At 36.0% G+C, this 11,308-nt stretch overlaps 1 protein-coding gene across 1 annotated transcript; it reads right to left on the bottom strand.

Annotated features, from left to right (window-relative positions):
- Positions 1–6,726, bottom strand: LOC104888716 (hypothetical protein). The gene is made up of 9 exons (XM_010673755.4): positions 6,529–6,726; positions 4,843–4,928; positions 4,357–4,433; positions 4,084–4,225; positions 3,478–3,548; positions 1,510–2,100; positions 1,214–1,426; positions 940–1,086; positions 1–636 (listed from the first exon to the last, which is right to left on the bottom strand). The coding sequence occupies exons 2-9, from the start codon at positions 4,868–4,870 to the stop codon at positions 439–441; spliced, it is 1,467 nt and encodes a 488-aa protein (XP_010672057.1). The 5' UTR covers positions 4,871–4,928; positions 6,529–6,726; the 3' UTR covers positions 1–438.
- Between the last annotated feature and the right edge of the window lie 4,582 nt (positions 6,727–11,308).

Genomic DNA, 11,308 nt, shown 5'->3' on the forward strand with positions numbered 1-11,308 from the left:
TATAAAAACAAACTGAAACTTTATTAACACCAACTCCATTGACCATCACTTAACAAAACAAAAACTCAATTTCATTAAAGCTACACATACTATTAGGTCTCAGAAAAGTCTCCTATGCAGCTAAGCTACCCACTATTCCCAGATCCCCAAAAACCACACAACCCATTAACTATAAAACGCAAAAAATAGAATCTGCCTTAAGAGGCTACATTCAAAAAGAGAAAATTAAAAAAAGGAAAAATAACACAACCATATTTCGCATATCCACCCCATCCCATAAGAAAAATATAAAAAGGTGAAGTTTGCAATAACAGAGAAAAGGACCACCTATATCACTAACTAAATTTTGGATCAAAACTAGGAACTGTGCTGGGTTCTCACTCTGCCTTCAAAAACCTGTGAATCGCCAGCCACGTTGAAGCTCTGAAAGTACCATTTTCAGGCAGATGTGACGGTGGCATCTGCAGCACCAGTTTTATCTCCTTTGGCACCTTTGGCGGCATCAGCAAAAGATTGAGGTCTAGCTACAGATTCCTGATGTGTCTTGGGTTGACCGTTAGGTCCAGGTCCAGTTGCTGATCCGCCATTGAAGGCTGTAGCAACGTTCACATCTCCAGAGCTGTTCTCATTTTGTACCTGCATTTAAAACAGCATGTTTAAAAAAAGTAGCAACGTCCACAAAAAGCATTACCAAGAACTTCAATTTTCAATCTTTACAACGCACATCAAAGCAACTTGTCCCATATTTTGACCCCAAATACACCAACATAAATTTAATTTGAGGTGCAATACAACAAAGTGTTAATAGGAAGAGACAAAAGAAGCAATAACTTAGACCTCAATTTGATTTACCATGGAAAAGTAATAGCTCAGTCAACAATCTTCAGGATCTAGAGGATTTTATAAACTACCAAGGCACAAACCAAAAGCTATTCTCACCTGTTTCTGGAACTGAAGTCTCTTCGCCTTCTTTTCCTGCAATGCTCTTTGTCGTGCTTCATAAAACTCAAAATCATCCAAGATACTAGTCTTAGTCAGATGAGACTTAAAAGCTTTAAGCACTAGAACACCCTGCTCAAGTTTAACCTGCAAACATCAGCAATTAATCATCAGCAATCATAATATACTCAAATTTACAATTAAGCAGGGTAGCAAGCATAATAGAAAAAGTGAATCATCAACAGTATCTAATGCCTCAAAGATACAGGCTCACCTCTTGCGTGTCTCTGCTATTTGTAACAGGCTTGTTGTCATTATTTTCAAGAGTAATGTGCTTCAACAAACTATTGGGGACATCCTTGACTATGTGCCACTTAACAGGGAAGCACCCTGTCCACTTGTCCTGTTGCCAGAAGTCCATGCTCTTGTTGAAATCAACAGAACCAACCATCTCTGCTAGGCCAACAAATTGCCCACTAGCATTTACCTAAAAGGACAAGATGACATTGGAAACATCAAATCCATGTACATTTCAGCAAAAAAATAAAACGGCAGATATAAGACACATACCGAGAACAACAAAAACACAGGGCAGCTGTCAGGCTTTGCTTTGGCTTCCTGATATGCTGCATCCAGCTTTTTGTTTCCATTGGGGGTACTTGCCCAGACATTGTACTTGATACTTTTATGGACATCATCCTCACTATATGATTTGATGACAAAGAATCTAGCATCTGAATAAGTCTCAGGAAAATCTTCTCTGTTATATTGATCTTTGTCTGACATTACAGAGATAGTTTCTTCCTTGCTGTTTACTTTTGGAGCCAGATCCTGCCCCTTCACAGCCAATTTAACTGTTCCAAATCCTGGCTGATTTTTCACATCCTTTGCTCTAGGTCCCTTGCTTAGCTCATTCAGACTATCTTTATTTTCATTCCCATAGTTAAAGAACCCATTGTTGCGTCCTTTAGCTGCATATTTGTTATCAACCGTTCGCCACGAATTCCAAGGAGATTTCTGACTGTAGAAGTTCAATCCATATCCTGAACCACCCCGATAAGCATTACCATAATGACCATACATTTGATCATTTAGGTGCGATCTGCCCATGAATCCAGCAGCTTGATTAACCCCTGAAGATACTCGTCGTTGTTGAAGGCCCTAAAAGTATTGTCCAATGAAGTCAGTTACCCAGGTATAAAATATGAAATACACTGAAGATCTATCAGCTTGAAATGGTAAGTACATGTGACAGCAGCTAAAAAAACAATTCCCCAACAGCTTAATATACTGGAATTCATCCAGACCAAGCAAAATCCACAGTTACATTTTAAATCTGTATTTCAAGAAACATGCTTAGAAATTGATCATACAATGCAGACACCCTGTACGATAAAATGCATAGATACATCATATAATATCCCAAGAGGCTCCAATTATATCACTAGCTACTCCTCCTCCAGTGACAAAAGGGAACAAAAATGATAACATACAGATCCGTCGCACACATGGAGAACAATTGAAGATATTGAGCCTCAGCACTTGAGTATATACAATGTCTTCTGATGTCACAATATTAAATACCACTTTCACATTTTATATACCACGTAGGCACCATAGTGTAAAGCACCCCTGGAAGCATCATGATGCTATGGAAGCCGAGAAAGGTTCATTCCAAGCCACAAGGAGCAATTTTTTTTTTTTTGAATTTTTTCGCCGTCATAATGACACGCAAGAGGCCAGAAATCAACAGTTCATGAGAAATAACGTAATCAAACCTTCATGAATTTTGAGATGACATCATTGAAACTGTTCTCTAGTACCAAGACCATATTCAGGTTAAATTGGAAATGGAACAGCATAGAAGTTTAATGTAGGTACAAGACTGTGAAGAACCTAAAGTGGCAGCTTCAACAAGCTGTGAAGCCAGAGTCATGAAATCCTTCTTCCAATAATTTATAATCTTGAAAAGCTCTCGAGGGAAGGAACACTTGCTCTTGTTTGCATCTAGTTTTCACGTCACTCGGCACACAGCACAATCCTCCAACCCCTTTCAATACAGATATATTACAGACCAAACAAAAAGACAGTTTACTCACAGGGTGGACCATCACAATTTCTTTAATATCCCATCAGCTAGAGATCAAGCTACCTACAAGCAGTAGCAAAACAAACTCTTGTACGACTAACTGCGCAGGCTAATGACCCCCACAGCAACATACTTCAGTTCAGAATTATACATAACTACACATATTTTCTGAATGAGCTAAGCAAGCCAGCAAGGGACCTAGAGCAAATGAAGCATATACATAACAACACACACGACGTATCTCCAATCACCCCATAAAGAAACAGCATTCAGTGGAAGATAAAAGCAGATGATGCACAAAATCTAATCTCACAAACATTCTCAAGCTCAGATAACCACATGTCATAACAATAGCATTTGCAGCAAAAAAAATCCAGATCTTTGCTCATTAATGAAAGCATTCAAAACGGAAGGTTTAATCTAACAAAAAAGAAGTGGCTATCACTTACTGAATGCATATCAACTCCATCATGATTCAGGTATCTATAATCATTCCACAAGTTTAGTGACTCATCGTAGCCTGCATAAAAGAATTACAAAAATGAAGGGCATTAGCTCTAAAATCATTATGCCTTTATTATAATCATCAATTTGAGACACATATATGTCAAGAAAGAAGTTTTCGCAGAGACAATGAGCAGATTCCTCCAGCAATGCAAATAAATTCCAGATATAAGTATTATGGTTTTGATGACCATGCCTTTGTCCTTGAAGATTAACATAAAGCAAATCAAAGTTAAACAAGTATTACTTGCACGCTAATGTTAATAATGCCACAAAATAACATTCCCCTGGTAACATCAGACACCACATTAGAGAAAACTACAAATATATTTTAAATCTGCGATTAGAAGTCCCAAATGCAGCAATATGGTCAAATCGACAATCATCAACTAGCAGGACATACGAACACTCTAGTCACTTGCACCATCAAGATGAAAAAATAGACCAAGGCTCTTTTTCTTTTTTGTCAATAAGAGGTTTTATCCTTTAATGCACTACCAAAAGGAGTCTAAAAGCAAACATTATATATACAAAACAAGCAAGAACCTTACCTCCATAATAAAAGGGAGCGGAAGGGTAACCATTGGGTGGGTAATACATGTTCATATTGGCAAAATCCTGGATGGGCACTGCAGAACGCTCATATGGCTTAGCCAAACTATTGATAGCATTGCGAGAACCAATTGAACCAAACTGCACATCAAATCAGCAAAAAAGTAAAAAGCTTGGTTACAATTACCATACTGAATCACTGACTAGAAATATCGGAGAGAAAATGAAGGCAACCACTCAATAAAGCAAAGCATGCATATAGAAGCAGCCACCTTCTTTGGGGGTTCATGAGCTTCAAGAGATTTGGTCTGAGAATCCAGAGATAGCTTCTGCAACAAATCTGCGGCATCTGTGACATTGCAAAACAAGAAAACAAAGCAAGCAATAAGACAATGAGTTGCACAAGGAGTTTGAACGATGAAAATATTCAAAAATAAAACAAAAAGCACAAGTGCTCCTAAGCAAGAGACCAATAGAATCAGTAATAGATGTCTCAACACAATGTAACAGCAAGAATCATTCAGGGACTCCCAAAGAAATAGCCAAGAGAGCAAAATTAACGACAGAAAACAACAATGGCATGGTGTAAAGTATAAGAATTGAAAGAACGAGCAAGAGGACATTGCTTGACACGTTCAAAGATATAACAAACATGGAACATAGTGTATAAGCAAGCTAACACCACAAAGTAAGGTCAAAGAAACATACACAAATAGGAGACCAAAAGACGAAAAAAATATATAGTTTTTGGAGATTACCATTAGAAGGCGTTCCAATAGCTGCCATAGTTAATGCAAGGGAAGGTAGATTGAGCTTTGATACGTCCTCAAAATATGCACGCAGGCTAAGCAAAGAAATAATTGGTTAATCTAAGTTTCAATTTGGAAGAAAAAATAATTGCAAATTTCTAAACAATGAGACAGCCTATTTACACCAATGTGAACAAAGACTGCATATTCAACACTAACAGTAAGTAACTGGAACATAGAACATATTACCAAACAATACAAATCCAAATAGTTCAACATTAGAATGGCACAAAAACAATTAGTTTCTCATTTGAACAGCAGAGAGAAAATGCGATTCCAAAACAAAGCTGACATTTCAAAAGGATGAAGCATAAATTCAAGAACGAAAGTGACATCAATAGGAGGCAAAAACACCATCACTCAGTAACAAACACACATGCCAGATATGAACATCACACATAACTATTTAACAAGACCAATGAACGTCCAAGTATAAGACACTAAATTCTAGGGTGAATAATCAAGTGCATCAATCTCATACCAGTTGACAAAAAGAAAATCAACACACTCAATACACCCATCATATTTGATACACCCAGCCAAATATAGCTCTTTTATCTCTTTCTATAACTTCACTTTTACTATAGTACTGCACAGTATCCTTCAGGCCACACAGTAAAGTCTCAACATAAGGTCATTTAACATAATTACCAAACTGCTTCTTCACCATCCTCAACATCAAATAAAAACCAATCAAGAATAAACTGATATTTCTCAAGAACACCTCCAGAACAACTACTCATATCGACACTAACAGTGACCCCCTCAAATTCTTTTTTAACTAAAGACCAAATAGAGGGGACTCAAGGAACATCAATTTAGCACCAATCAATCATGAGTAAACAAATACACCTTCATATTTCTCAAAGAAACACCTCCAGAACGACTCGTATCAACACTTACAGTTGACCCCCTCAAAATAAGACCGTTCTATACTACCAAAAGATCCAAGAAGTGAGGAGGAGCCTCAACTTAGCACCAATCAATCATGAGTAAACAAATAAACCTTCATATTTCCCAAACAAACACGCCCACAACAACGATTCGTATCGACACTAACACAAATCTAAATCATTCTTCTCTACCTCAAGACCCAAAAAGACAGGACTCAAAGAGCATCAGCTTAGAACCACTCAATCATCTCCACAACGACGATACGTATCGAAAACTAACAGTTGACCCCTTCAAATCCATACCATTCTTTTCTCACAACAAACCCAAAAGGAAAGGAGCAGCATCAAATTAGCACATCTGAGTAAATCAACTTCCAAAAACATCACTACTACATCTAAATATAATCAACAACACCAAAACATACAAAACTTTAAGAATAAAACAATCATCAATCAAAACAACAATAATTAAACCCAACAAAGAATTCAACTTAAAACCCTTCCTCTTTCCTCCTTCCACCAATCAAACAGCTAATTAAAAACCGAAAAGAAACAAACAAAACCAACTAAGAAACAAGCAGGATCAAACAATAAACCCCAAAAAAATCCAGTTTTGGTGGAAAAAAACAAAAACCCCAAGTTTATAGCTAAAACCCTAAAAACAGGTAGAAAAGTAGATCTCAAAACGCAGAAGAAAGAATAGAAGAAAAGTAGAGATAGTGAAGAAGGTTTAAAGAAAAACCTGAAGAGAGAGATCCGTCGAAAATGGGTAGAAAAAATTGGGAGCCTCTCAAAGATTGGGGCGGTTCAGTAAGGAAAGAGAGAGGCTTCGAGAAGAAGGAAAAAGAGAAAGAGAGGCTGGCCGCCAAGAAATTTTTTGGGTTTTTAGACAAAAAGCGGTGAAAGGTTGGAGGGCAACCAAAATATAAAGCCCTAACTAACGTCAACCCCTAGTTTCCTTTCGATTTTTATTTGAAAAACTTTTCACTTTCTTATTGTGGCCGACTACAGGACTAGTACTTCTCAATCTCTTTTGAGATAAATCATAATAAACGGATGAGTTTTTTCTTTAGATTATTTGCTCCTAAATTTCTAAATTCTAATAATCAAAACCTTTCATCAATAGCAGATTATAAAACAATTTTTTGATTATTTTAAAATAAAGTAATTTTTATATCTTATTGATTTTGAGTCAGTCAAAATCAAATATAACTTGAATGATAACTGAAATGTTAATGTATCGTCTAATAACTAATTTCCATAAACAAATTGAAAAAAAAAATTGAAAAAAAAAAGATAAAAACAAAAAAAAAAGATAACCCCCACCCCCTTCACCCCCACCGTAAACACGCTCTCTATACTCAAAGTTAATGGGTTATAAAGGTTGTTTTATTCTAAAATAATCAAAAGGTTGCTTTATTATCCGCAAATCGCCAAAAAGTTGCATTGTTAGGAACAAATAATCCTTTTTCTTATTCCCTCCTACTCCTAAAGTAGAAGATTGAAAGTTAGCTTATCATTAATTTACCTTATTTTTACTTATCTGAATTTATCTAATCTGGTGTAAAATTTCTTTTTTCTTATCTGGTTTGTTAAACTTTTTTTATCTGATTTGAACTTATCTTTTATAAAGACATATTATTACTTTGTAATTCTTTACCAGTATATACCATAATTATCACTTTATTACCATCACAACTTTTAATAATAATAATAATAATAACGGTTTTTTCACCAAATACCCCCAACAAATCGCGAAATTCACCATATACCCTCAATGTTTCAGATATTCACCATATACCCATGAGTTTTACTATGCACCATATACCCTTTTTCTAACAAACGTTAGAATGCCGTTTGCTTTATTTACGATTTTGCCATCATTATTTACTAACCCTAATCCCTAAAATCTAAACCTAACCCACCCCCCTCCCTACACCACCCCCATCCCAGCCCTACCCATCCCCCTCCCCCACCGCCGCAGCACTGCCCCCTCCCCCTCCCCCTCCCCTCCGCCGCAACCCCCCGGTCAGCCTGCCTCCGGCCCATCTTCCCGACAACGTGTTGTTTTCTCCTACCACCGCAGCACCACCACAGCTCCTGCTTTCCTCCCTCTTCGGTTTGTGTTGCCGCTCCATCGCTCGACCACCAGGCGTAGCACCTTGCTCGCGTCGATGTTGCTCCTGCACCATTCTTTTCTCTCCTCCTTCACTGTCACGGGGGTCGGGGCTGGGGAAATCACGGGGGAGAGGAGCTGAGCTGGCAGAGGGAGGGCAAATCACTAGGGAGAGGTGATGGGTTGGCAGAGACAGGGGTTACGAGGGAGGGGGTGCGGGAGGGGGAGGGGTGGGGGTGCTGCACCGGTGAACGAAGAGGGGGAGGGGAGCGATGTTGCGGCGGTGGGGGAGGGGGAGCGGTGTTGCGGCGGTGGAGGATGGGGAGGGGGTGGGGGCTGCCAAGGGGTTAGATTTAGGGTTAGGGAAAGGGTTTAGGGTAGGGTTAGATTAGAATTAGGGTTAGGGTTTAATGATGGCAAAATTGTAAATAATGCTAACGGTGATAACGCAGTTACGAAAAGGTATTTGGTGAACGTTTTCGAAAACTCAGGGGTATATGGTGCATTTTTGAAACATTGAGGGTATATTGTGAATTTGTTGATTTGTCGGGGGTATTTGGTGAAATAACCGTAACAATAATCATAATAATAACATTAAGGATTTTTTAACAAAAATAATACAAATTTTCGCCGTTCAGTGAGAATAATACAAACTTTCAATTACACCCTCTATTTTTTTCTTTCTCACTTGGAATCTTGACACTATTCATACTTAGAGAAATCTTCTCCATCTTTTTCAATTTATAAGAAAAAAATATAGTCTTGTGGTGTCTTGTTTGATTTGTCTCAATTAGTACATTGTTAATATTCAATCGTTATAATTTTTACTAATATATAATGAAAGATATTTAAGTTCAAATAGGTGCATTGGAAGACGCATACATGAAAGTGATAATGATATAAAACAGAGGGAGTATTTTATAATATAGCAAACTTTACATAAAATTCCTACAGTAAGTCGAAATCGGATTTAACCTAATAAACAGGTAAAATAGGACACTTATTGCGATTTCATCGGTTGCTTTTTAAATTTGGTGCAAATAAAAAACTAAAAGAGTTTCTTATATATTTTCCTCTCTCTTCCTCCTTTCCTTCACTGAACTCTCCCTCCTCCTCCTTCCCCACCCCAACCACCGGCAAAACCACGTCTCACCTCCTCCACCCCAAAAAACACACCAGTTCTCCCTTCCCCCACCGCTGAAACCCACCCCCTCCACTCCTACACCCCTCGAAAACGATCAAAAGCAGCCACCCCACCCTCGAAAACCACCCAACCTAACCACTCTACCCACGAAAACCACCCCCCTCCACTCCTTCACCTCTGAAAAACACAAAACAAGGCCACCCCTCCCCTGAAAAACCACCCCCTCCACTCCTTCACCCCCGAAAATCACCAACTCCAACCACCCATGTCCTGAAAACTACCAAACCAAGCCTCTGTGTAACTGGGTTCCAGTAAAAGCGAGATGAGAGAGAGAGTATGGCGATATTTTAGGTTAGCTGAGTTGGAAATCTCCTAGATTTTGGGTGATGAACACGAGGGGGGTTCGTGATGTCTGTAACTTGTTATACACGATGGTGGTTTTATGATGAACACGAGAGTGGTCTTGGCGTTAGGTGAAGTGGATTAGGAGGGAGAGAGGGTGATTTCGTTGGTAGGGGAGGGGGTGGGGGAGTAGCATGGGGTGGTTTTTGGACCTTGGTGGAGGGGAAGAGAAAAAGAGATTTTGGGCTTTTAAAATTTTTTTAAAAAATTTGTTACTTGTTTTACAGGTTCCAGGTCATATTGACCCTACTATAGGAATTTTAATATAAAGTTTGATATATTACAAAATAATCAAAAGGTTGTATTATTTTGAGCAAAACGACCAAAGTTTGTATTTTTCTAGTTAAAAGACCCTAATGTTAACAATAGTTATAATAATCATAATAACATTAGTAAAAATAATAATCATCATACAAATAACAATAATAATAAGTTTCTAAATACAAGCATGCTATGACTTAACTTATCTGATATGATATGAATTTATTATTTTCTGATTTGATATAGTCTGCCATGATCTATCTGAAATAATTAAAGATAAAGGTGAATTAAACATAGCCTTGTATTATATAAACGACAACAATATTGGTCTTGTTTAATGAACTTTATTAATATATTTAATGTACAAAAATATTCTAAAATTTAAATTTTGTATTATAAAATAAAAATATCCACACATTGACGTCATTGAGGTAAAATCAAAGCTACACTTTGAATAATTTATCTCTTTAGTTTTGGACTCCATTCACCATAGTTTATAGGATGAATAGTCATGTGTTATAATCTTGCTTTATACTATCTATTTGAATGTTTTAGGCCCTATGTTTTTGAACTTATTTTGGCTGAAATGAAATTAAAATAACTAAATTGAAATTAACTAAAATAAATTAAAATTAACAAAACAAAACTGAAACTAACTGAATTGAAATTTAATTAACTGTACTAAAATTAAATTAATTAAACTGAAACTAACTAAACTCAATTGTATATTTAATTTTCTAAAATAATAACAATCGATAAGAATCAATGAGTATTAACATAATATTATTAATCCTTATTATTAATATTATTATTAAAAAAAAAATAACAACAACAATAACAATAAAAATAATAAAATGACAATAGAAATAAATAAAAAAAATTTGTTGTTATGATTATAATATTAAATATAATAATAATATTAATAGTAATATTGAAAACAAAAATAGTAATTAAAACATTAGATAAGATTGAAGTGAAATGAACTAAACTGAAATTAACTTGATTAATATTAAATTAATTGAACTAAAATTAACTTAACTATACTGAAAGTAAATTAACTGGACTGAAATTAAATTAACTGATATGAAATTAACTAAACTGAACTGAAATTAACTGAAAATAAGTCCAAAAAAACAGTGCCTTAATAGTTAATAAACTCATGATTTCACGATTACCCTTAAGGATTAGTTATATTCTCCTTATGACTTATTTTATTATTGTATTAATATGAGTCGTCTAATCTCATTAAAAGGTTAAAAATTGTGAAGAATTATTATTTTGAACTACTCGAGTGTTAGGAGTGACATAAACTTTTAGTTTTAATTCGGGAGTGTATGAAATTATTGCTTGATAATAAAATTTGGAGTAATTTAAGGGAATCAAAACCGTAGATTAGATAATCAGGAGTGATATTTTGATTAATTTACCATCTGGCCCCATATGGCCATATGAATCATATTTCTATAATAGAACTATGCATGTATGATAAATGAGTCATACACCAACAATGAAAAGTTTTTCATATAACGAGTCACTATTTATTAATATAAAATAGTATAAGAGACCCTAAATTTTATGATCCCTGTGCGACATCTAGAT

Source organism: Beta vulgaris, chromosome 3, assembly GCF_026745355.1.
Source record: "Beta vulgaris subsp. vulgaris cultivar EL10 chromosome 3, EL10.2, whole genome shotgun sequence".
Taxonomy (NCBI): Eukaryota; Viridiplantae; Streptophyta; class Magnoliopsida; order Caryophyllales; family Amaranthaceae; genus Beta; species Beta vulgaris.